This window comes from Camellia sinensis, chromosome 1, assembly GCF_055761805.1.
Source record: "Camellia sinensis isolate YWXY chromosome 1, ASM5576180v1, whole genome shotgun sequence".
NCBI lineage: Eukaryota > Viridiplantae > Streptophyta > Magnoliopsida > Ericales > Theaceae > Camellia > Camellia sinensis.
Window position 1 is genome coordinate 163,973,008 of NC_138961.1, and position 27,803 is coordinate 164,000,810.

Here is a 27,803-nt window from a genome sequence, read left to right on the forward strand (position 1 = left end):
CTCTTTCCACACACTAATGTTCAAACATTCATATCCAAAAATGGACCACTTTCTAAAACATTGAAGACATATTCGGCATTGAAGACATAGTGAAGACCTCTATTGACAACTCCATTGAAGACCCTCCATTGCATTGTTGAAGGTGAGGTGAGTATCTCCCATCCATTTCAAAACATTTTATGTCATTATCTGTATACGCCATCGTTTGAAAGATTTTGATTTTCTTGGGAAGATTTCAATTTTGTCCATTCGACACTGGTTTGCTGAATAAAATTCCATTATTCAGCTGTTAACTTCCGAAAATTTTACATATTTTTGGAACTTGATTTTCAAAAATAATTCTTTAATTCAAAACTTGAGTTCCGAATATTGTAAAACATTTCAAAAAATACCTAATTTTTATGAATTGCTGGACAACCCACAAGTTGATCGCAGAAAATACCATGATGATGTTATTGTGATGTATCACTTGAAGGAAGAATTTGGAAGTCCTCAAGAAAATACCCGCAAAACCTTCAATCCATCAAATATCTCAAAACTGGTGACATTGTTCGCATTCAAGTAAAGCTTTGATCCTTTGAGCCGAGGTATGCGCCAGCGGTTTGGAAGCTCCAATGCTAACCCTTTTTTCATCACGTCATTTGCTATCACCAGACATACTTTTGTTTGATTTTGAATTTCCATTGGTTTGCAACTCTTCCATAACAAAGTCAAGAATGAAATTAATGGGAAAACAATATAAATAATGGAGTATAAACATAGAGAATAAAGCAATATGAGAGTTGTTATGACAATATTGCTTTGCAAGTAATAGAGGAGTATAGTATGTGTAGTAAGCAAAATGAAAAACAATGGAAGAAGTGACAAACAAAGGAGAAATTAGGGTTTAGTTTTTTTTACTCAAAAGATGTACACTGAGATTTTTTTGTTTATAAAAAAATGTGTACAGAGAATATTTTGATATAATATTATAGTGTGTTTTGATGTCCATTATGGTCATTTTATAATTGTCATTAAAATAATATTTCATTAAGTGTGTGAACTGAGATAGATAAGTGTGTGGAAATAGAATTTCCCTACTTCTTAGGATTGTTTGTGCATATTTTTCATCAAAGACCCCTACAATATGAAAAATTGGATCATTGAAAAGGGACTTGTGGTGGACCTCACAAATTTATCAAGTTTTCTCAAACTTCATATTTAAATTTGAGAAAAAGCGAACCCATAATTTATATAGTAGAACTCAAATATTATTCCCAAGTTTGATCCGTTTAATAAAGGGTAGATTATAAGTATAGTCTTGAGGTTTGTCAAAAATAAAAATATCTTCCTTACCTTTTGAAAATTACAAATACCATATTATCATAATTTTTCATGCAATTGACCTAGTAGGAAAAAACAATTCCAATTAACCTCTAATAGAAAAATGAAATTACCATACTCCTCTAATTTTTATCCACCCATCATCAAATGCCTCTCTCTATATACCACCCTAATACTTTGCGGTCCTTTCTGACGACACACCAAATGCATGTAAACAATATTGACAATGGTGCTAGTCAACAGTGGAAGTGGGTGGTATGATGGTTGAACAAAGTTGTATCTATATATATATATTACCATGAGAACTCTAAAAGTTTCAAAACTCTAAACCAATTTTGTTTATTTTTTTCTATTTTTTAAAAAAAGAAAAACAATAATTAGCTACAAAAAATTGAAATTTAAAATAAAATTTAAATCATAATCAACAAATCTCTTAATGAATATTCACCTATGATTTAGGGATTCAAATTTCAAAATTTGCTACCTAACAAAATACACATGATTTAAATATTAAAAAAAAATACTATATATATTACCTAGCTAATGAATCTATTTTTCAGCAGGAATTATTTTTTTTGATTTTAAAATTATTAAAAAAAACACTACTAGTTAATTCATCGTATTTATCACTTAAAATTAAATATTATACCATGATTTGTGGAATTTGAAAAGGAAATATGTAAATTTTTTACTTTATGCTCTTTTCTAGCCAACCTTTATTCCATTCTATAATTTTGTTCAACTTCAAAACCCTACAACATTATAACTTTAACATTGCCTTCATAACCCTTAACTATTATTCATAAGTGTAATAACCCCGACCTCTGATTAATGTTAATCCATGATTAGTTATGCCTAACAGTAATTTAGAAGAAAATCCGAAATTAATTTGCATATGTGTTGCATTATCTTTGCGTTTCTATCTGTTTGCCATAAAATGATCTGTTCATGTTTAGACTTTGAACTGCGAATTGAAAGCCTTATCGGTGCCCGATTTCGAAATTGACTTGATTTATGTGCTAGTTAGGATTTATAGGATTTTATGGTAGGTTTAATTAAAATTCGGTTCGGAACGATTAAATTTGATTAAAATAATGACATTTGTTTACTTTTGATCAAATTACTACTTATTAGGCTAATTGAGCCCCACTCACCTCTTTTATTCATTTTGATCATATTTGAGTTCATTCTAAGGGAGAGAACCGAGAGAGAGAGGGAGAGTTGGGAGAATTGATTCAACAAGAAAGTTTGCTTAGAAATTAGAGGAGTTTGAAGAAGACTTGGGAGATTGAGCCTCTACACTTAGACACTACTACAAAAATAGTTAAAGATCACACTTTGACAAAAAAAAAGATCTCACTTTTGTTGGAAGTGTGATAAAAAAAATTAGATTGATATTTTAATCACACTTAATTTGATTGAGTGTGATAATATTTATTTTTTATGTCACTTTTCAATTAAGTGTGATTATATATATATATATTTTTAATCACACCTTCTAATTAAAGTGTGATTATATATACACTACTACTTTTTAATCACACTTTTTAAATAGGTGTGATTATATAGATATTTTTTAACCACACATTCTAAGTAAAGTGTGATTATTTATATATTTTTTAATCACACCTTCTAATTAAAGTGTGATTATATATACACTACTACTTTTTAATCACACTTTTTAAATATGTGTGATTATATAGATATTTTTTAACCACACATTCTAATTAAAGTGTGATTATTTATATATTTTTTAATCACACATTCTAATTACTACTTTTTAATCACACTTTTTAAATAGGTGTGATTATATAGATATTTTTTAACCACACATTCTAATTAAAGTGTGATTATTTATATATTTTTTAATCACACATTCTAATTAAAGTGTGATTATATATACACTACTACTTTTTAATCACACTTTTTAAATAGGTGTGATTATATAGATATTTTTTAACCACACATTCTAATTAAAGTGTGATTATTTATATATTTTTTAATCACACCTTCTAATTAAAGTGTGATTATATATACACTACTACTTTTTAATCACACTTTTTAAATAGGTGTGATTATATAGATATTTTTTAACCACACATTCTAATTAAAGCGTAATTATTTATATATTTTTTAATCACACCTTCTAATTAAAGTGTGATTATATATACACTATTACTTTTTAATCACACTTATTTAAAAAGTGTGATTATATAGATATTTTTTAACCACACATTCTAATTAAAGTGCGATTATTTATATATTTTTTAATCACACCTTCTAATTAAAGTGTGATTATATATACACTATTACTTTTTAATCACACTTTTTAAATAAGTGTGATTATATATATATTTTTTAATCACACATTTTAATTAAAGTGTGATTATATATATATTACTACTTTTTAATCACACTCCCTAAATAGGTGTGATTGTATAAAATATTTCAATTTGATTTTTATATAAAATATACAATTCCCAAATCCGCGCCTCTATTCTACCCATGAATGATAGAGATGACTCACTACTAGAAAATGAGGCTTTAGACACGGAACTTTTTCACCCATTTTTTCATCTTTCTATCTCTCTGTCTCTGTCTCTCTTCTCTCTCTCTCTCTCACTCATCACTTATCACTCTTCTCTATCTGTCTGTCTGTATGTCTCTCTCTCTCTCTCTTTCTCTCTGTCTATCTCTCTCATCTCTCTCTGTCTCTCTTCTCTTTATCTCTCTCGCTCATCTCTCTCTGTCTCTCTCTCGTTTATCTCTTTTCGCTCTTTTTTTCTCTCCCTCTCTCTTTGTCTATATCTTTTCACCCATTTTTTCATCTTCCTCTCTCTCTCTTCTCATTCTCTCTCTCACTCATCACTCTTTTCTTTCTGTCTATCTGTCTGTCTCTCTCTCTTTCTCTCTATGTCTCTCACTCATCTATCTCTTCTCTCATCTCTTTTCTCTCTCTGTCTCTTTCGCTCATCTCTCTTCTCTGTATCTCTCTCATCTTTCTCTGTCTCTCTCGCTCATCTCTCTTCTCTCTCTCTCTCTCGTTCATCTCTCTTCTCTCTCTATCTTTTTTTTGTCTCTCACTCTCTATCTTTTTGTCCCTCTCTCTCTTCTCTTTCTCTCTCTCTTTCTCTCCCACTATGTTCGCGTTGCTCACTCTCTCCCTTCTGTCTTCTCTATTTACTGAGCTCCTTCTCGATTTATCTATCTACTACAAGAAAATGCACTTTTAGCGACTACTTTGTCTCTCTCTCGCTCATCACTCTGTCTTTGTCTCTCTCTCTCTCTCTCTTTCTCTCATCTATCTGTCTCTCACTCATTTTTCTCTCTCTCACCACCCATCTCCTTTACCACCTTCACCACTACTGCAAACGTCATTCCACTACCACCATTACTACCACTGTCGCTACTTCACCTCTACGACTACCATTGCTACTACCATTGCCACCACTACCACTATTACTACCATTACCTCTCATTCACCCTTGTCACTTCATCTACTCTACCACTACCACAACTTCACCACTAATCTCCTTCGCCACCACCGCCACCACCACCACCACCACCACCACCATCTCTTATCCACCACCTTCACCACTACTACCACTACTACTACCATTACCTCTCATTCACCCTTGCCACTTCATCTACTCTACCACTACCACAACTTCACCATTAATCTCCTTCGTCGTTACCACCACCACCACCATCATCTCTTATCCACCACCTTCACCACTACTGCCACTCTCTATCCTCTACAAAAAAAAAAAAATCATTAATTACAAAAAAATATATATTTTAACAAAAAATATTTTTTTTTGACGACGGCAACTCCCGTCGCAAAAAAAAAAAAAAAAAGAAAGTTAAACGACATTATTTTGTTATTTAAATTTCATTTCTGACCAAAAAAAAAAATTTTTTATTCCCGCCTGTTTTTGTTTTCCATTCCCGCTCTATTCTCTCTCTCTATCTCTTCTATCCGTCTCTCACTCATCTCTCTCTCTCTCACCACCCATCTCCTCTACCACCTTCACCACTACTGCAAACGTCATTCCACCACCACCACCACTACTTCCACTGTCGCCACTTCACCTCTACGACTACCATTACTACTACCATCGCCACCACTCCACTACCACCATTACCACTACTGCCACTACTACTACCATTACCTCTCCTTCACCCCTGCCACTCCATCTACACTACCACTACCACAACTTCACCACTAATATTTTTTGCCATCACCACCACCACCACCACCATCATCTCTTATCCACCACCTCCACCACTAATGTCGCTCCCTTTCCTCTACCTCAAAAAAATAGTTCATGATTTTTACTAAAAAAAAAAAATAGGCCGTAGAAAAATATTTTTCATTGACCACAGAAAATAAACTTTTATTTTAGTGGAAAATATTTTTCATTAAAATATTACCCCTACTTCTATCAAATAAAAAATAATAATAATATTTTTTTTAATTAAAATAAAAATGAAACAAATAAATTTTCAATCTTAGTAATTAAAAAAAAATGAAATTTGTTTCATTAACTATAAAAACAATTTATTTTAACGAAAAATAAATTTTTTTAACGACAGCAACCCGCGTCACCAAAAAAAAGAAAAGAATTAAACGATATTATTTTATTATTTAAATTTTATTTGTGAACACCCCCCCAAAAAAAATCCACCCCCGTCTCCCTCTTTTTTTTTTATTTCATTCCCGCTTTTTTTTTTTTGCCATCCCCCCCACCCCCCGGGCGCAAAACCAAAATCCCTAATCTCAACATCAGTCTCTCTTACTCTTCGTTTCTGCACCGATCACCCTCTCACTCTCTCGTTGTTCATCTCATCGCACCGATCATCATCGCACAGCCGATCTACTCACAAGTAAACTCTCTCTCTCAATCTCTGTCTCTCTCTCTCCCGATCGTTGATTTTTTTTGTTATATATATATATATATATATATCTCTGATCTGACCTAATCGGCTCCCTCACTCTCTCATCTCATCAGTCTCACACTCACTCTCTGGTTTTGCATCTCTGCACCGATCGACTCACACACGGGTAAATATGAATCTGTCTGTTAATCTGTGTTTGTTTTGGCACACCGATCGACTCTCACACTCACTCTCTGTGTTTGTTTTGGCCTCTATTTGGAATGTAAATATGAATCTGTTATTAATCTGTAAATATGAATCTGTTTTGGCCTCTATTTGGAATGAAAATATGAATCTGTTTTGATCTTAGTTGTGTCTTAGTTGAATCTCTTTGTTTTATTAATTGTGTTGTGTCTGTTATTAAATCTGAAATCAGAAAAATAGGTGGAATAATTTTGGTCTCTAATTGTGGAATTCATATTGTGTCTGTTATTGAATCTGTTTTGGCATCTAATTGTGTCCGAAGAAAGGGCACACCGTTCTGCTGAGGCTGTTGCGTTAAAAGATTACGATCACCGTTCTGCTGAGGCTGTTTGTACATAGATTGTATAGATTTTATTTGTTTATTGTTTTTATTCTCTTTCATTTGTTCGAAGAATGAGTTGTGTAGATTGTTCCGCAAAAAACCCTTTAGCTGTCAAGAGCTCTTTGATCGACCCAGATGGTGGGTCGTTGGTTGATCTCGTGGTGTCGGAGAGCCAAATGGATTTGAAGACTCTAGAGGCTGAATCAATGCCAAAGCTGAAGATAACAAAGGTTGATCTCGAATGGGTTCACGTGCTCAGCGAGGGTTGGGCGAGTCCGCTCATGAGAGAGGATGAGTATTTGCGGAGCTTGCATTTCAATTGTTTGAGAATGAAAGATGGGTCTATTGTGAACATGTCATTGCCGATTGTTTTAGCCATTGATGACCAGGCTAAAGAAAGAATTGGGGCTTCGATTCATGTTGCATTGGTTGGGCCTGATGGTGATCTGGTTGGTGTTCTTCGGAGGTTAGTCTTTCAATGCAATTAAATTGTTTCAGTGATTTTTTTAATACTCAGTTCGCTTTACGAAATGAAAATAGTTTTGTTGTAGATTGTCTGGTTACAAAATTCTTGATGGTTTATATTTTCCAATTATAAAATCCAAGTAACATCTAACATACTCTCAAAATTGTTGATTAGTTGAGAAGAAAATTTTATAGTACATCATATGCCAAATTATGATTTTGTGGTCTTTTGGTTACTTTCTATGTTATGGCTTGGTCATGGCTGGTGTTTATGACCTATTGTGATTAGAAAAATGATATAGAAGCTTATTTTTTAGACTTACTTTTTAGATGCAATGATGTGTGGAAGAGATGATTGGTGATGATTAGACACTACTATCAGGATTATTATTTTGTTGGTTATGACCTATGGTGATCTTGGTTATAATCGAAAATGACTTTGGATATATTTTTGTGGTGTTTGGTTGTGAAACTTTTTTTGAAGTTATGATTGAAAATGATTTAGTTATGACATTTATGTAATTAATATAAAAAATGTACATATGGTAAGGCTCTGTATTCTAGAATGACCCCATTGTAAGTACACTAATATTGTAGATGGTTCAAATGTCAAAGATTGTTGGTTCAGATATTGTGTAATTGTGCACATAATGTAATTTTAGAGAGGTTCAGTTGTACTGTGATGATGTGCGTGGGCTGGTTTATATGTGTTTTTGGTTAGGGTTTGTTTAGGTTAGAATGTGTGGTGGTTTGGAGGGTTGGTCCCTTGTGGGTAATTGTAATTTAGTCAAATTGCCAATTGTAAACCAGTATAAAGCTCAAGGGTTGGTGGTGGCTGCATGTTGTGGCTTTAAATCTCAGATGTGGGTTTGTGGATTTTGTTTCAGTGTTGCAGCAGAGTAAAGATTCTTGATTCCTCTGTGCTAGCTGGAGAGGATGAATTTTAGCTATGTGGTGAACTCATAATTTTAGCTATGTGGTCAAACACAAGACAGGTCTTCATTTAGTAATTTATAGTTCGAAAAAAAAAAAAGTCTGATTGTTGCAGTTAACTAAGCAAGTGCTTTATTTATGTGATTGTAGTTGGCAGAAAATAAGTGATCCTGGAAGTATTGCAGAGGTGCTTGAGCAAGTTTATGCAGATCACTCAAAAGAGGTTGATAAAGTGTTTTCCCGTATCCTTGAGACAGCACAACACCCAGCAGCTGCTGCATCCTTTGTCTCAATTATGTTTGCTCCTCGGGGACAACTATCCTTCTAGGAGGCTTTATCTAGGTACGTATTGTTAAAGTTTAAACTCCTGCAGGTAATTCATGTAAAATTTCCCTTTTCTTGCTCCAAATTATGGACTACCAGTTCATTTCTGTTCACAGGTGTCAAGTGAATGATGTACCAATTTGTCTCATGTATGGAAAAGAAGACCCATGGGTGAAGCCTGTGTGGGGTCTTCAGGTGAAAAGACGTCTGCCAGAAGCTCCATATTATGAGATCAGTCCTGCTGGTCACTGCCCTCACGATGAAGTTCCTGAGGTACCCAGCTCATCACTGTCTACATTAGAAATCCATTTGATTGCCCATCTGCAGTTAGTGTTTGTTTTGACATGCCCCTGTAGTGAAAGTTTATTATAAGATGTTCATAGTTACAGTTGAAATCTTGGATGAAGAAATTTGGTTTTGCTGTTGATTTTGTTAGGACTTTTTCTGTTAGTATATGAGGGGGTTTGAGCCGTGCAATCCGAGTGCTGAATCTACCCAAGAGGAAGACTTAGTTAAAAGTCCACATAATTTTAACAAAAATGAAAAGTTTTAGATGAGTAAAATATTTTTGATGTAAAGCCCCAAATTTCTATAGTGAGAACTGTGTCCTGACGGCTTTAATTGAACTTGGTGATAATCTTGAGGTTTGATTTTAAGAAAATGAATGATGTACCAAGAAATTAACATGGTAGACCATGAAGTTTACCTTTATAGTAAAATATATGAAACCATTATAAGAAATTGCAAGTCCAAGTTGCTTTTCATTTGTGAGCAAAGTAGATAGTGAAAACTGAGCAATCAGGTACTACTTCAATCCCTTATTAAGAAAGTTATACCATGAATTTTAGCTATGTGGTGAACTCATAAGAGAGGAGATAGTACTTTCTTATGTAGTGAACTCATAATTTTTTTTTGCTATTTCTTTGATGCTGCGTATTTTTTTAGCTAATGTGACAGATTTTGAATTGCATTGGTTCTAACTTTGGGGTTGAGCATGTCTAATTTAAATCTTGATTCTTCATGTGTAGATTTTGTGGTGTGAACATTATTTTTTTGGCAGAGATGTGGAGTCCTTCATATTGGTTTGGTTTGTAAACTGTGTTCACATACTAATTTTTGGTTTGGCATTGTTTTGCTTCCGCTACTATGAAACATTATTTGGCCATTTTCGTCTTATCTTCTACACTTAAATTAGGGCTTTCTTTTTCTTTGAGAGATTTCTTTTTCTTCTTTTTCTTTTTTCCTAGAGAGATTTCTTTTCTTCTTTTTCTTTTTTCCTTCAATTTGTGTAGTGGATTACAAATATTTACTTTTAGATTTGTGGATTATGTTGATTAAGTTATACAACTATTTCTCTTTTGATCTACAAAACATGCTGATGTACACATTGCTGGATGGATGTTGTTGTGGTCTTTGATTTATTGTTCCAGTCCCTTGATCCAATTTCATGGTGTGTTCATCTAAGCAAACCAAATGGATAGTTTTATTTGATTTTTTTTTTAATTTTTTTATCAGTTGTTCATATCATTTTAGTGCACAACGTTAACTCATTAATATTCTTTAATATGAATTGGTGTTCCTAATTTTGGGGGTTCCTTAAATTTATTTGGGTTACTAATAAATTGGTGTTTCATGTATTCATTTAGGAATTTTTTTCCTTTCTGTGAATTCATTACCTACTCTTTGATGTGCTGAATTTAAGTATAGGTGGACCTAATTACTTGGATCTCCCATTTGTGGAGAAGGTAAGATTCCCTTTGGCCTTCTAATTGCAGTTTATATTTTAAAAATCACATAACATAATTGATTTATTTAATTTCCAAATTTTTATTTTATTTTATTTTAAATTTAATATTGTTTTTATGCTCACCGAATGCTTGCCTGTTTGCCACACTGTTTGTATACTCTATGCTTGAAGTAGTCTAGAGTTGCTTGTTGTCTATGACCTTAGAATAACGCAGTTATCTGGATGAACTTGTTTAGATCTTTAATATGCCTCAGGCATCTGATGCTTCAGGCTATTGCATGCATCCACTTGGTTCCATTTGAACTTTTGGATGATTCTTAAATTTGACGAGTTGTACTCATGCTTCTCAACATCTGGATAATCCTAGGGCATGTAGATTAGGATTTAAAAAGTATGTGGACCGTTAAATACCAAGTACTCCTTGTGAAAGTCATCCAAACTATAGAAAAATTTAGTTTGCAGGGTGGATCGGCTTTTCACTGGATATCTACTTGTGTATGTAAAAGCTTTTTTTTAAAACATTTATGTTGTTGGAACAAGGAAGTTCCATTTACATATGTAATATTCCGTGTTCTGCAATTTTCACTAGGTCTGGGAACTGACAGCAAATAATATTATCATGGTTTCGGCAATTGGAAATGATGGACCACTTTATGGTACTCTAAACAATCCAGCAGATCAAAGTGATGTTATTGGTGTCGGTGGCATTGATTACAGTGATCACATAGCCTCATTCTCCTCGCGGGGCATGAGTACTTGGGAGATTCCTCATGGGTAGCGTATCTGTATTTTTTCATTAAGTTCTAGTCCTTGTTTTTTTATTTGTCTGGTTTAATTTCATCCAGATTTTAGTTCTTTTTGGTTGTTAAAGGTGAAAACATCGGACCAAATGCTGACATGCCAAAGCACTAGCATTTCCAAGTTCCAACAAAGGAATATGAAAATATTAATTGTTTACTAGGACATATGTAATTTAGTTTCTAATATATTATTGTAATATGTCAAAATTTAAACCAAGGCCTTGTTTGGCATCCCTTAAAAAAGCTAAAAAGTTACTATCCTATTTAAGTCACATTACCTTATTTAAGTCACATAACCTTTCTATCACATCACTTCAAACCCAACCTATATTTTATAAAAAGTAAAAAAGTACACTTATTTAGAACATCCCAAACAATCCCTAAACTACGCCATGTCCAGCACACCTTTTAGTTTTTTAACTTCTTTTGTTTCTCAGACAAATTACATGATGTGTTTCGGAATTAAATGAATTTATTAACATACACCCTAGACAATGTACTATTGCTCCTCATTTGGGGAGAATATGGCTTTGTCATCTTCCTTGTGGTTGCATAGACATTTATTACTGTTTCCACATCTTAAGGCTTAGCATGTGGACTCTGAAGCTCTTTTTTGCTTGGGTTGTCAAATATATATTGTGATTCCATGCTGTGAATGAAGAACCATAGGGCGGTGTCACAGATGTTGTCAGTGAATTGTTTCCTACCTTGATAGCATGATTTAATGATGTTAATTAATTCGGGGGGAATTACACATCAGTGGGGAACACATAAAAAAATATTTACAAAAAAGTGGAAAAGTTCATGATTTTAATTATTAATATTTATAATGTCTATCACTTTTTTGTAAATATTTTGTCTCCCCCACTGATATGCAATCCCCCCATTAATTTAGGAAGATTTTCGCATAGGCTTCAGTCCTTGCTTTGTCATAAAAAATCATGCTTCATGTCACCATTTGTTTGGATCATGTTACCTGTGGTGTCTGATTTGTCATCTGTCCATAGTTAATTCTATTTCCCGTCTTCCTTTTTTCCCACTTTCCTCTCTCTCCCTCTCTCCCCCAAGAAAATTATAAGAACAATGATAATGATTATAACTTGTATATAGTTAAGCTGATAAAATTGCCTTCTGTAACCATGAAAGTCTGCCTCTGCAGCTATGGGCGTGTGAAGCCAGATGTTGCGTATGGTCGGGAAATTATGGGATCTAAGATCAGTACAGGTTGTAAAAGTTTATCTGGTACTAGTGTGGCAAGTCCGGTTGTTGCTGGTGTGGTATGCCTTCTTGTTAGTGTCATTCCTGAAGGAAATCGAAAAGACATTTTAAATCCAGCAAGCATGAAGCAAGCACTGGTTGAGGGGGCTGCGAAGCTTTCTGGTCCCAATATGTATGAGCAGGGTGCTGGCAGAGTTGATCTGTGAGTTCTCCAAGTAACCAGACTCTTAGGCTTTGTTTGGCACATCTTATAAGCTGGCTTTATAACCCCTTTAGGCCGTTTGGGATTAAAGATTTCCCACGAAAAAGTGAACTTTAGCCACTTAAAAAAGCCTTAAGAAAAGCCAAAAAAGTTCTATGCTCCAAACGAACTAACTTTTTTTAGCATTAGCTTTTTTGTTGGCTTATTTTTAGTCAATAAGCTAGCTTTTTAGCTAACTCCTGTTTGGGGTTGGCTTTTTGGCTTTTATTTTTATTTTATTATTATTATTTTTAGAATCTAAAAATACCGTGCCTCCAGGCACGAGCATACGCTAGTCCATTAATAAACAGAGGCATATTCTTATGTTCACGTCATTTAAATTATTTGATGTACTAATTACGCATCATATATCTAATCTTATCTACCAACCTAAAATTCGAATGAAAATATGTGCATATGACTCTTTCTGTTTGAACCTGTTTGTTTTTTATTTTGAAAATATGTTCATATATATATATATATATATATATTGTAGATCTATAAATAACACAATAAGTGGTTCATATTTTTGTTCTATTGGCCTGCACATTGTCATGGATGCAATTTTTCTATAGGTTTATTCGTCATCTTCTTCTTCTTCATTTTTTTGCAGATTTCTGCTACTTTGAAGACATCGATTGGTTAATTCACTCTCTATCAAGGTATTTCTCTATCCTTAAAGTAGTATTGAGTTTTTAATACAGATTGTAGCCAAAAATTAGTTTTAATGTTGAATTAATAAAATTAATTTAACTGATTCTGTTTGACTTTTGTTTATTTCATCCTTTTGATGTGAATTTTAATTATAGGTATTTCTCGATTTGTTTGATGTGAATTTTAATTGACTTTTGTTTACTTCATCCTTTTGATGTGAATTTTAATTATAGGTATTTCTCGATCCGTTTGATGTGAATTTTAATCTAACTCAGGTTTGTTAAGGGAACCAGACCATATATGTTCCCTGTTTTGTGTTGGCTAGAACATCTTGGGGGAGAGGTGAAGATCCTTGACAAGGATCTGATATTGGTTAAACTTCACTCATTTCCTCACCTGCAGAATTTTCTTCTTCAAGCTATGTCTCTTAACTGTTATCTCCATTTTTTTGTTTGCCCTAGGTATGCATTAGATGATATTGGTTATGGATCTCATGTGCATCTCAGTTTGTGTCAGAGTTGAACCCATATGAATAGGTAGTTTGGTACTAACAGAGAAGTATGCATTTTTACCAGTTCTGTTAAAATATCTTGTCTACATAGAATTATTTTTTAAGCATGTAGTTATATTTGGAAATTTGATGGGTGTACTATTGATCTTGAGGAAAACCTTTCACGGTGATGTTTCCATCGATGGGTGTACCAATTTGTAATTATTCAGGCTATGTGGTTTATGCTTTTAAGACCAATAAGCTTTATTGATCCTTATTTGTTTTATAGTTTTTAGTGAGTTATATGTTGATATCATATGATTTTGATTGTCCATATAATACTCCATTTTATCATTTATGTGATCCTTTCTGCATTGTTGCATATTGTCTTCTTTTGTGGTGCTGTTTTACTGATATTTGTGTGGAGAATCAAAATAATTATGTCATTTTTGGTGGCTGTGGGGAACTGATTGGGGGCAGTTTAACAACTGGATAAATTACATTATTTTTGGTGTGATCTAAATGTAAGTTTATAAATTAATTAGTAAGTTTATTCATATGCTTCTGGCGGTTTTTAAATTAATTTGTTTTTTTATTTTTCAGGTCAGAAATTTCTTGGAGAGATGCAAAATATGGTCAAAGAATTCAAGAACTTACTTTTTTTAAGTTTTTTATTTTTTATTTTTAAATGTATGTAATCACAGTTAATTTTTTTTTTATTAATTTCTTTGTATATACTTTTAAACATTTAACTTTCATTTATGAAATATATGATATTATTTCATTCAATATATGGCTGTGATTCGAAATATAGTATATAGTGTGTATTACATTATTCAAATGCGCGTGCAAAAATAATATTGATTATTCTTTAAATATGTCAATTTTTTTTTTATTAGAGGTTTTATTAGTTATTAATCACACTTAAAAGGTGTGATTTAAATGTTTTTAATCACACTTAAAAAGTGTGATCTAAAGTCTTTAATCACACTTAAAAGGTGTGAACTAAAGTTTTTAATCACACTTAAAAGGTGTGATCTAAATGTTTTTAACCACACTTAAAAGATGTGATCTAAATGTTTTTAATCACACTTAAAAGGTGTGATCTAAAGTTTTTAATCACACTTAAAAGGTGTGATCTAAATATTTTTAATCACACTTAAAAGGTGTGATCTAAATGTTTTTAACCACACTTAAAAGGTGTGATCTAAATGTTTTTAATCACACTTAAAAGGTGTGATCTAAATATTATTAATCACACTTAAAAGATGTGATGAAAGTATTTTTTAATGACACTTAAAAAGTGTGATTAAAAATGACCATTTTTAATCACACTCCTAAAGACCACACTTTAATAAAACTTAAAAGGTGTGATTAAAAAACATACATCACACTAAAAAAGTGTGATCTTTATCTATATTTGTAGTAGTGAGAATTCAAGGCTTGAGGTAGGAAATTCACCCTTTTGTTTATGAATTTAAGTGGTTCATGCATGAATTCAAGTTAATTGAGCAATAAGATATGAGATTCAAGCTTAAAGGTTAGAGAGGAAGGTCAATCCACGCATGCATGCACGTTTCATAGCATTTTGAAGGATGATTTTCAAGAATTCCCTCATGCATGTGTTGAGTTCACTTTAATTTCGGGAAAAACAATGAGTTTTATGTTATTTAGTAGCATTTGATCATGTTTTGGAGAGCCTTAACTCAAAATGTACATGCATGTTATGTTCATAAATTGGTTTTGAGTTTAAGTTGAATTTTGTACAATTGGTTTACTCTTGAGCCATGATTTCTTGAATTGATACTGTAAACATGTTGTTCTCTGAGTTATTAAGTGTTTTCCAAAGTTTGTGACCCAGAAAATTGAGTTTGATGCTTTAAAGGTCGAATTTGAGCTTGGTGATCAAATATGGAATTTCCAAAATTTGACCCACACTCAAGCGTGGAACTCTACGCTCGAGCGTGCACTCTGAGTGCGTGCACTCTGAGTACGTGCACTTCGCTCGAGCGACGATGTTTACGCTCGAGTGTGAAATGCATATACCCAGAAGTTCTTTTGTTTTACAGTCCGCTCGAGCGAGGGTCTGAGTCTTACGCTCGAGCGTTCGTCGAGCGCCCGTCGAGCATGAAAATCATGCATCCAGCACTTTTTCATAAGTTTGCAGTCCGCTCGAGCAGGGAAGTCCACGCTCGAGCGGAGCTTCATTGTCTGCATGTCCGCTCGAGCGAGGGAAGCCACGCTCGAACGTGGACCTTATTTTTAGCAAATCTTGAGAAATGTTTTCCAATGCATTTTTGCATTCTCATTCCATCCTAGGCATTCCTAGGCCATATTTAAGACCCCATAATGTGGATAAGAGATTAGAAACACACTAAGAGCCAACGAAATAAGTTTTGTACAATTAGAACGTGCGTTTCAAAGTATGTATCTGTTATGTGTTATGTAGGTCATGTGCCGCGTTCTGTCTGACTAATCTGCTCCATCTGTCTGTTTCAAGGCCCACTGTGAGCAATAACTCTGTAAAGTTATGTTTAACTTAAGTATTTTCTGACTGATGTGGTATGATCCGTTTTCTGAAATGCTATTTTACGAATTATGAATGAATGTCCAATTTTTTTGAAAAGTATTTGTGGCACCCTTAGTTCACGTGGCCCTCGCCCGGAGGTAACAATACCGCGACCAATTTGCACGTGGCCCTCGCCCGGGGGTAACAATACCGCAGCCAATCTGCACGTGGCCCTTGCCTGGGGGTAACAATACCATGGCTACTTGCGTGCAAGATATGGACCTTTGTGGTCGTTGGTACCAACTATGCATGTGGGTCTCTGGACCAAATTAATTTGATAGCTAATGGGTGTACCATGTATGATCTTATGCAAAATTTGTCACGCCCCAAGTTTCGTGACAACGCCGCACACTCATTTAAGTGAGCATGCAAGGCTAAGAGTCCAATCACATAACCCACAATGTAAAATACTCAAATTAAATCCTTAATTATCATAATGCTAAAATCCATAAAAATAAATAATTCTTATCATATTAAATTGTCCACCAAGTCCACTAATATAATCCACTAACAAAATAATAATCCAAGTACTTAAATCATAGTCCTACTCGCAGCACTCCCACAAGTAAAAATCCCGTGCAGCTCTACTCCTCAAAATCTGGAAAAAAAATAAAATAAAATAAAATAAGGGTAAGCTAGACAGCCCAGTAAATAACCAATCATCACTGCTAACTGGATCAAGTAAACAAAAAAATAAATAGTCGATAACCAATAAATATAATTTTGCTACAATTCAATAAATGAACAATTATTTGTAAGATGGTTTCATAGCTAAAAATAAATAATATACAATACATTTTAATTGAAAAGCCAACAAGATAATTCAAAGTAAATTCGTCGTTCAAATCGATGGTTCAATATTCAGATTGTTCAATGATTTGATTCACAAAACGTAAGTCTTGGTGACTACGGTCACTTAGCCCGTGACAAGGCCCAAAACCACACATAGGCCGGTGGTAAAGCCCCAAAAGAAACTAGTTTCTGTGCCAATAAATAGCCCCCATTGGCTAGGGTCCAAATCATAGTCAGACTAGAGTGATGTTCAAAATTCAAACAATACACAACTTTTAAATAAAATATTCGATACTTTCAGAATAAACATTTGGTACAATTTTCAGAATAGTTTCACAAAATATTCAAATAATTTTCATAATAATATTCGAAATTGTTTTATACTTGACCCATATTTTATTTTAAGAGAATATGGAGGCTATAAATAAATATTTATAATTTTAAACGGTTCAATAGGAATAAAAATGAACCAACAATGATAGAGGGTTACTTACACAAACGCTTAGAAATAATATTCCAACACCAACTCCAAACACCCAGCTCCACCACTTCAATCACACAAACCTAATAACAAAACCTCAAATAAATTAATATTTTTACGTGTTACATATACCCACAAAAACTCCACCATATTAGATTAATGTATTGCTTTAATATCCAAGTGATCAAACCATTCAACCCAACTTTATAGCCAAACACACCTTTACCCATGATACAAAACTCCATTGTTTCTATTATCCACCCAAAGTTACACTTACACATTGCACCCAATTATCAAAACCTAAGTAGGCACCTATAGATCTTCTAAATCCCCTTAAAGCATTGCTTGTTAAATTCCTCAACATAAACTTAATAATTAACAGTAAAGACAGATTTTACCTTAACCAATGGGTGTCCCAAAATCACCAATGTGCTACCTCCAATCTATATTACAGCCTCACTTGAACCTCTCTTCTTTTTTTCTTTTCTTTTTCTTTTCTTTTTTTTTTCTTTTACCTTCTCAAACCCTAGCCGCCTATGGAGCAATTCACAGCCTCTGTTTTGTTTGTTTTCCAAGACTTAAAGCCACAATAGGTGGGCTTATTAACCTAATTTCTCAAAGTTACAAAATTACTCATCTAAGTAATAGAAAATATAATGCCATCTCATAACTAATTCTTTGATATTAATAAATGACTAATATAAATTAATTTAATTACTAATCTATCCAATAAAATAATCCTACACACAACTTGGGTTTTACATTCTTCCCCTCTTAAAAGAAATTTCATCCTTGAAATTTGACATACCTGTAGTCTCAAAAAGTTGTGGATACTTTTGTCTCATTTCATCCTCAAGTTCCCAAGTAGCTTCTCTCTCCGAGTGATTGCTCCATTGAACCTTAACGTAGTGGATGACTCAACGCCCCAAAACCTGCTCTTTCTTATCAACAATTCTTACAGGGTGTTCCTCATAGGTCAAATCCTCCTTAAACTGCAACGGTGCATGATCAATCATATGATTGGGATTCAGTATATACTTCCTCAACATCAAAACATGGAAGACGTTATGAACTCCAACTAGTGAAGGTGGTAGGGCAAGTCTGTAAGCTACCTCTTCAATTCGATCTAAAACCTCAAATGGTCCAACAAGTCTAGGATTCAATTTACCCCGAACACCAAACCTCATTACTCTTTTCATAGGAGACACCTTAAGGAACACATGGTCTCCAACCCCAAACACATCTCCTGTTATCTACATAACTTTTTTGTCTACTCTGTACAGTGCGAAGTCGCTCTCTAATAAGATTGATCTTGTCTACTGTTTGTTGCACAATCTCAGGCCCTAACAATTTTTTTTTTGCCCACATCATCCCAACAAATAGGTGATCTATACTTTCGTCCACATAAAGCCTCATATGGTGCCATCTGAATGCTCGCATGATAACTATTATTATAAGAGAATTTCACTAAGGCCAAATGCTCATCCCAAGAACCTCCAAGATCAATAATACAAGCCCTCAACATGTCTTCAAGAGTCTGTATAGTTCTCTCTGACTGTCCATCAGTTTGAGGATGAAAAGTCGTGCTAAAATTCAAACTAGTACCCAAAGCTGTATGCAAACTCCTCCAAAACATAGATACAAATCTGCTCTCTCTATCAGACACTATGGTCACCGGACTACCATGCAACTTCACAATCTCCTTGATACAAAATTTTGCAAACCTCTCTAAGGAGAACCCTACCTTAAAAGCTAGAAAGTGAGCGGATTTGGTCAATCGATCAATAATAACCTAAATAGCATTGTTACCACCTTGGGTCCTAGGCAACCTTGTCACAAAATCCATGGTAATATGTTCCCACTTCCACTCGGGAATAGGAAGAGGTTGCAACTTACCTGCAGGTCTCTGATGTTCAACTTTCACCTGTTGACATACCAAACATTGGGCAACATATTGAGCAATTTCCCTCTTCATATTATTCCACCAAAAGTTCCTCTTCAAGTCTTTATACATTTTACTGCTCCTTGGATGTACAGTATACCCTGAACTGTGAGCTTCTCTCAGGATTTCTCTCTTAAGCTCTAAATCATTAGGCACACACAATCTCTCTCCAAATCTCAAGGTTTCATCTTTATGCATACAAAATTCCATCTATAGCCCTATTTCCATTTTAACCTTAAGTTTTTGAAACTGAGGATCTCTTCCTTGAGCATCTTTAATTCTATCAATCAATGTGGGTTGAACCCTAAGGTTTGCCAACTGCACTCCATGGTTGTGCCATCTAATCTCAATATTCAACCTTCGCAAGTCCTCTAAGATATTCTTTTGGTCAGTGATCAAGGTAGCCAAATTACTCGGGGTCTTTCTACTCAAGGCATCTGCCACTGCATTAGCTTTTCCTGGATGATAATTGATAGTCAAATCATAGTCCTTTAATAGCTCCAACCATCACCTTTGCCTCATATTCAATTCTTTTTGAGTGAAAATATACTTTAGACTTTTATGATCAGTGAATATCTCACATTTCACCCCATACAGGTAATGCCTCCAGATTTTCAATGCAAACACCACTGCAGCCAACTCCAAATCATGCGTAGGATAATTCTGCTCATATGGCTTCAATTGCCTAGACGTATATGCCACTACCTTATCATTCAGCATCAGGACACAACCCAAACCCATCTTCGATGCATCACTATAGATGGTAAAACCTTCATCTTCGGACAGAACTATAAGTACTAGAGCAAACACCAATTGACTCTTTAGATCCTTGAAACTCTTCTCACAATCATCAAACCATTCAAATTTAACCCCTTTTTGTGTTAAACGAGTCAAAGGCATAGAAATTCGGGAAAATCCCATAACAAACCTTCTATAATAACCTGCTAAACCCAAGAAGTTACGAATTTCAGTGACACTAGTAGGCATATTTCACTCTACCACCGCCTCCACTTTCTTGGGGTCAACAGACACCCCATCTCTAGATATCACATGACCCAAAAATGATACACTCTCCAGCCAAAATTCACACTTCTTTAATTTAGCGAATAATTTCTTCTCCCTTAATATCTACAACACTATTCTCAGATGTTCTTCGTGCTGCTCTTTACTCTTCGAGTACACAAGAATGTCATCAATAAAAACTACCACAAACTGATCTAAGAAGGTTTAAATACTCTGTTCATTAAATCCATAAAAGCTACAGGCGCATTGGTCAACCCAAACGGTATCACTAAAAATTTATAATGCCCATACCTAGTTTGGAAGGCTATCTTAGGTATATCTTCCGCCTTAACCTTTAACTGATGATATTCAGAACGAAGGTCAATCTTAGGAAAGACTTGTGCTCCTTGCAACTAATCAAATAGGTCATTTATCCTAGGCAAAGGATATTTATTTTGAATTGTTACCTTGTTTAACTCTTGATAATCAATGCAAAGGCGAAAACTACCATCCTTTTTTTTCACAAATAAAACGGGAGAACCCCAAGGTGAAACACTAGGCCTAATAAAGCCCTTATCTAGTAACTCTTGTAATTGTTCCTTCAACTCTGCTAGGGCCATCCGATCGGGTATCAATTCGATGGCAAACTCAATCTCTCTATTTGGTGGCAACCCCGGTAAGTCGTCAGAAAAAACATTGAGAAATTCCTTTACAACTAGAATATCCTCTAACTTCAATTCAATCTCACGAATATCTCTCACAGAAGCTAAATAACCCTCGCAACCATTCCTCAACAATCATTTAGTTTGCAAAGCTGAGATTACCAAAGGAGGAGTGTTAACTCCATTACCCACAAAACAAAATTCTGGTTGATCAGGAATCTGAAATACTACCCTTTTGCCTCGACAATCAACAGAAGCATAATTGGTTGCCAACCAATCCATTCCAAGAATTATGTCAAAGTCCTGCATATCTAAAACAGTCAAGTCTACAAGCAATCTCCTGCCATCTATACTAACCACACGAGATTTGCCAATGTCTCCTCATGTTCCATTGCAACCTATATGCATCAATAATAAAACCTCATCTTAGGCCTCATTTGGGGAGTGGCTATTTTAGTCAAAAAGCCAACTAAAACTAGTCACATCACCTCTCTACTTTTCTACACATCTTTTCGTAAAAAGCCAAAAAGTTACTAAAATAGCTTGTTCCCAAACGAGGCCTTATTATATTCTCAAGTCCCTATAACATGTAATTAAAATTAACATTTTTTTTTTAGGTAAGTAATTAAAATTAACATTATACTAAATTATAAGCGTTCCTAATCCTACATCTACCCAATCTCACTACTATTCTATACCAGCCTTTAAAATTATAACTTGGCTCTGATACCACAAAATTGTCAGGCTCCAAGTTCCGTGACAACGTCGCACACTCATTTAAGTGAGAATGCAAGGCTAAGAGTCCAATCACATAACCCACAATGTAAAATACTCAAATTAAATCCTTAATTGTCATAATGCTAAAATCCATAAAAATAAATAATTCTTATCATATTAAATTGTCCACCAAATCTACTAATATAATCCACTAACAAAATAATAATTCAAGTACTTAAATCATAGTCCTACTCTCAGCACTCCCACAAGTAAAAATCCCGCGCAGCTCTACTCTTCAAAATCTGGAAAAATAAAATAAAATAAAATAAGGATAAGCTAGACAGCCCAGTAAATAACCAACCATCACTGCTAGCTGGATCAAGTATACAAAAAAATAAATAGTCGATAACCAATAAATATAATTTTTGCTACAATTCAATAAATGAACAATTATTTGTAAGATGGTTTCATAGCTAAAAATAAATAATGTACAATACATTTTAATTGAAAAGCCAACAAGATAATTCAAAGTAAATTCGTCGTTCAAATCGATGGTTCAATATTCAGATTGTTCAATGATTTGATTCACAAAACCAAAGTCTTGGTGACTAGGGTCACTTAGCCCGTGACAAGGCCCAAAACCACACATAAGCCGATGGTAAAGCCCCAAAAGAAACTAGTTTTTGTGCCAATAAATAACCCCCATCGGCTAGGGTCCAAATCATAGTCAGACTAGAGTGATGTTCAAAATTCAAACAATACACAACTTTTAAATAAAATATTCGATATTTTCAGAATAAACATTTGGTATAATTTTCAGAATAGTTTCACAAAATATTCAAATAATTTTCATAATAATATTCGAAGTTGTTTTATACTTGACCCATATTTTATTTTAAGAGAATATGGAGGCTATAAATAAATATTTATAATTTTAAACGGTTCAATAGGAATAAAAATGAACCAACAATGATAGAGGGTTACTTACACAAACGCTTAGAAATAATATTCCAACACCAACTCCAAACACCTAGCTCCACCACTTCAATTACACAAACCTAATAACAAAACCTCAAATAAATTAATATTTTTACGTGTTACATATACCCACAAAAACCCCACCATATTAGATTAATGTATTGCTTTAATATCCAAGTGATCAAACCATTCAACCCAACTTTATAGCCAAACACACCCTTACCCATGATACAAAACTCCATTGTTTCTATTACCCACCCAAAGTTACACTTACACATTGCACCCAATTCTCAAAACCTAAGTAGACACCTATAGATCTTCTAAATCCCCTTAATGCATTGCTTGTTAAATTCCTCAACATAAACTTAATAATTAACAGTAAAGACAGATTTTACCTTAGCCAATGGGTGTCCCAAAATCACCAATGTGTTGCCTCCAATCCCTATTGCAGCCTCACTTGAACCTCTCTTCTCCTTTTCTTTTCTTTTTTTTTCTTTTACCTTCTCAAACCCTAGCCGCCTATGGAGCAATTCACAGCCTCTGTTTTGTTTGTTTTCCAAGACTTAAAGCCACAATAGGTGGGCTTATTAACCTAATTTCTCAAAGTTACAAAATTACCCATCTAAGTAATAGGAAATATAATGTCATCTCATAACTAATTCTTTGATATTAATAAATGACCCATATAAATTAATTTAATTACTAATTTATCCAATAAAATAATCCTACACACAACTTGGGTTTTACAAAATCTGAATATGAACTTGAGTGTGTATCTAAATCTATTTCTGTTTTGAAGCCTGAATATGTTCTGATTTAAATACTGGATCCTAACTTGTGTTGGACATCATTCATGTAACCCCTTTACTCAGTTATTATTCACTGGGCTTCCGCTCACGGTTTATATTATGTATATAGGTGAGCCAGCGGGTGAGTTGACGGCCTTCTGTCCTGTTTTTGTTAGTCAACCGTTGTGCCTCCCGAGGAGGTTCCGATTGAAGTCTCGTTATATGGCTGTTTTTGTATTCATGCTAGTCTCTGTGACTGTTTGTAGAGTCAGGTCTTGAGAGGTGCACTTCTGTAAATACTTTGTAAATAGTGGTGTCCTTGACTGGCATACTTATGTATATATATAAATAAGTTTTGAAATGTTCTGTCCTATGTACGTTATCACAGCTCATTGGACCTTGTCTATTTTGTATTACTGGTTCCGCAGCCCCTTATTATTTGCTAACCTGTTCAGAGGCTTTTGGTAATCCACGGATTAGTGACCGGTTACGATGCTAAACCTACAGAGGCGGGTTTGGGTTATGACAATAAGCTATTTACTATCATTTCTCACTTTATACCTAAACGGCAAGAATAGATTATGGCAAGGAGAAAACAACACTGTGGAGAGCAAAACTACGAAAGGTGATGATTAAATAAATTATCAAATTTTTTCTATTTTAGCTTTTCACTTGGTATAACTTGATACTTACTTAATCTCTCACCCTATTATGAACTTTGTTTTACTATTTTCGACAATGACAATGTGTAAATACAGCGATTCGGGTTTTGACCCAACCCATTTGATATTTTGGACTCGGGTTTTCTTGGTTTCTATATGATGTTCATGTATTTTCCCCCTTATTCTTACTTGAGTGTGGCTATTGGGTTGTATCAAACATGTTTAGAACATGTTGGTTGCTTGGTTTTCAAATTCTTGTTGCCCAGGATTTTACCCCTCTCCTCAAGCGGCACTTCTTGCGCTCGAGCAGGCTTTGTGAACTCTCAATACTTTTGCATGTCTGCAAAACTACTGAGAGAGCGTATTCTACGCTCGAGCGGTGTTTCCTATGCTCGAACGGATGGGCGCTCGAGCATTGCTCCGTTCTCTGCAAAACTACTAGGAATGTGTATTTTGCGTTCGAACGTTACTTCTTGCGCTCAAGTAGAGCAACTTATTGTGTCTGACGCTCGAGCGTCACTTCTTGCGCTCAAGCGGACTGTGCGTATATCAGTTTGTAAAAATGTTATTTTATATCACTTTTTCAGATCCATTTCTCTCCAAACCTTAAAGTTGAGACCATCTCTCTCTAAAACCTACATTATCTCTATTTTTTTCACTTAGATCTAGTGATTTCTCCACCCTTGTGCCTTTGTTAAAATGTAAAGCACCTCGAGAGCTACGTGTTGATCTGAATCAATCTTGGTTTCGATATCTTTGGAGTTTCTCCATTTCTCCCTTGGTCTTCTAAACTTGAGGTAGGGACTTTCTACACTCTCTTATAAATTTTAACTTAGCTATTTGTTGTTGTGTAAATGATGTGAGGATTTGGAGGATTTTTTGGACAAACCTAGGGTTTTGGTTTAAAATCAAAATGGGGGTTTTCAAATGAAAGTATTGAAAATGATTGTGGTTGTAGATGTGAGGATGTATTGTGTGAAAAATTGTTGATTTTAACACATGGATTGAATTTTAGGAGAAAATTGAGTTTTGCCTAAATTGTTTAAATTAATTATTTGGTATAAATAATGGAATTGGTATTGGGAATGTGACATTGGATACATGTTTATATAAATGGTGGAGTTAGATATATATTACCTCTCATCCATGAAAATTTGGATAATTTATCTGTTTTGGAGATTGTATATCTGTTTAAAAATACCTATTTTGGGCTATTGGTGGAGGATAACTATAGTTGTTGTAGAAATTGCATGAGGATTAGGTGAATTAAAACTAATCTCGTATTGGTTGTCATTGAACATGATTGTGTTTTAATACATTGTATATGTATGATGTTTAGGAGGAGAAAGGAGATGTACTCCATGTTTGGGAAGAGAAATGGGATGGACTCTAGTGAATTAAGTTGGCCTGTGTGTCCAGGGTGAAAGTCCCAAAAACCGTTTTTATACATCGGTGTCGAGTCCGCGGACGAAATTGTCGTAAAATGGCAAAAGAATGTGTTTGTATGATAATATGATAACTATAATAGTTTGGAACCCATTGAGTTGTATCCTCAGTATTGGTTGATCGAATGAAATGGATATGAACAATGAAATGAGATATAAAACTTGACATATTTTGATCTTGTAAATCATGAATGATTTTATCACAAGCATGGTACATGTACATCATACTTGTGTCTTTGTTAAGATTTATAGATTGTGCTAGATTGTTTCTATTGGGTTTTGACTCACCCTACTTAGGAAAAACATTTTTAGCTGCTGGTGATATACCTCCGCCAAGGATTTAGCTTGGGAGGACCGTGGGGCTGAAGACTCATTTTGTTTATTTTGTGTTTAATTTTTTTTATACAAGCCTAGGGCTTTAATTGTATTGAGCTTCTGACTCATTTGTTGTAACCCAGCACAGTCTTGGAAAGATGTAAGCCTTTAGGGCATTTGGATATCTTTTTAGCTTTCATTTCTTATTACTATTTGTAACACATGCTGTAAATTTAGGATGAATCATTTATGAATGTATAACGCATGTGTCACCTTTTTGTATACCAACTCTAATTAATGAAAGTATATTGTTTCAAATTTATTTCCTTTCATGAGACGGGTTTATCCTACTTATTTTGGGGCATTATAGTAAAGTTGCTGAAATATCAATTTTTAAGCAGTGAATGGATATATGTAATTAAGCGTTCAACTTTTAAACTCTTTTTATTTATTTGTTTTGATTTTTGTACGGGGGCAAAATATCCTCTGCTTTCCGTACTCCTTGGATTCAAGCTTCACGTGACGGCGTCTAACCTGGCAACACAGAAACGGTGAGCTGCCCGGCGGTGGGTTGCCGGATAGACCCTCCGACGATCAAGTCAGATCACTTGAGGAAGAAGAAGGCTGTTAGAGAGAGTGTGTGCGTTTCAGATGGCATCAATTGCTTACCTCTAACGTTCATCTTCCCTTCCTTTTTCTAGGCTGGCCATGCAGCCTTAGGATTGTGCGCGCACTACCTCTGCTGTCCTTCCCTGGACAGGTAGCAGTGCTCGCCTCCCACCACCTTACGCGTGTAAAGGCCAAATCCTCCATCTAGTACATACAAAACTACCAAACGATATTGATGCGTGCCTGGAGTAGATTTCCTCTCCCTCACGCCATTGGCCCAAGTGGCACACCTAACCGGCATACCAAAACTGGCCTATTCCTTGGAGAAAATCACAACCATAGAGAACACGACCGAGCTTCCGAGCTATCCGGTCGGGCGCACGCCGACCACCATCCTAGTCCAAACTCTCCGAGTTAACTAAAGGTGAAGCGTGCTGGTCCCCTTCTTGGCCTAGACTCATTCCGGACTGCTATTTGCTCTGTTGTGCCGTGCTAGCGCGCGCCTATCGTCGAACGTCTAGCAGTCACAGCTCGGCCAGGTCTTAGACCATGCCTGGTCGGCCAACCTACCCCGGCCGTGTACAACAAGCTGGAGGGCCGCGCCAATTGAGAAGATAGCTCGGCACCGTGAGGTTTGCCACACCCGCGTTACCGTAGCTCGGTCGTACTATCCGGTGCAAATCTCCCCTCTCAATTGCCCCTTAATCCCATCCGAGCTAATCGTGATTAGGGTTACTATCATGACCGAGCTAACAGTTCCTTAGTCGCGCCAATACCAAGCCGAGCGTGATTGGGGTCGAAGCAATTACCGAGCTATCCCATTTAGTCGATCTTCGTATCCTGCTTGTAGTCCTATCAAGGGTCGTACAACCGTACTGACAGCCGTCCTTTTGATGCCACGTGGCTTCATCCTATTGGCCCCGTGCAGCCCCAAAGCTGTCTTTTCATGCGCGAAATTCAAACGGCGCAGCCGTTTGGTTTTCCTCCCTTTTTATGCACAAACGAAGGGTCATTTACACCTACACTATTCATCTCCTCCTTCAAGCCAAAACCCTAGCCCTCAACACTCCAAACTTCCACCATTACTGCCGTTGCTCCCCTTCGCTCCCCAACGTCCATTTCCGTTCCTTCTGAAGCTGCAAACAAGCTTGAGGGGTCGACTTTGCTAGGAATCTGACATTG

General features: G+C 35.1%; 1 protein-coding gene and 1 long non-coding RNA gene across 4 annotated transcripts; both read left to right on the forward strand.

The window, feature by feature from the left end:
* The first annotated feature begins 6,131 nt into the window (after nucleotides 1–6,131).
* Nucleotides 6,132–14,316, forward strand: LOC145798905 (ATP sulfurylase 2-like). 3 transcript variants are annotated; one of them, XR_014340769.1, is made up of 5 exons: nucleotides 6,132–6,210; nucleotides 6,336–7,253; nucleotides 10,846–11,030; nucleotides 13,129–13,177; nucleotides 13,445–14,316. XR_014340769.1 is itself a non-coding variant. In XM_082888258.1 (3 exons), the coding sequence occupies exons 2-3, from the start codon at nucleotides 6,859–6,861 to the stop codon at nucleotides 10,856–10,858; spliced, it is 408 nt and encodes a 135-aa protein (XP_082744384.1). In that variant the 5' UTR covers nucleotides 6,132–6,210; nucleotides 6,336–6,858; the 3' UTR covers nucleotides 10,859–11,211. The 3 variants fall into 3 exon arrangements, 2 of the variants coding, with proteins under 2 accessions (XP_082744384.1, XP_082744391.1); XM_082888258.1 differs by lacking the exons at nucleotides 13,129–13,177; nucleotides 13,445–14,316 and having other exon boundaries at nucleotides 10,846–11,211; XM_082888265.1 differs by lacking the exons at nucleotides 6,132–6,210; nucleotides 6,336–7,253; nucleotides 10,846–11,030 and adding an exon at nucleotides 12,181–12,476.
* Nucleotides 7,501–8,944, forward strand: LOC145798910 (uncharacterized). The gene is made up of 2 exons (XR_014340780.1): nucleotides 7,501–8,527; nucleotides 8,626–8,944. It is a non-coding gene; the product is annotated as an uncharacterized LOC145798910 (long non-coding RNA).
* Nucleotides 14,317–27,803: the final 13,487 nt, after the last annotated feature.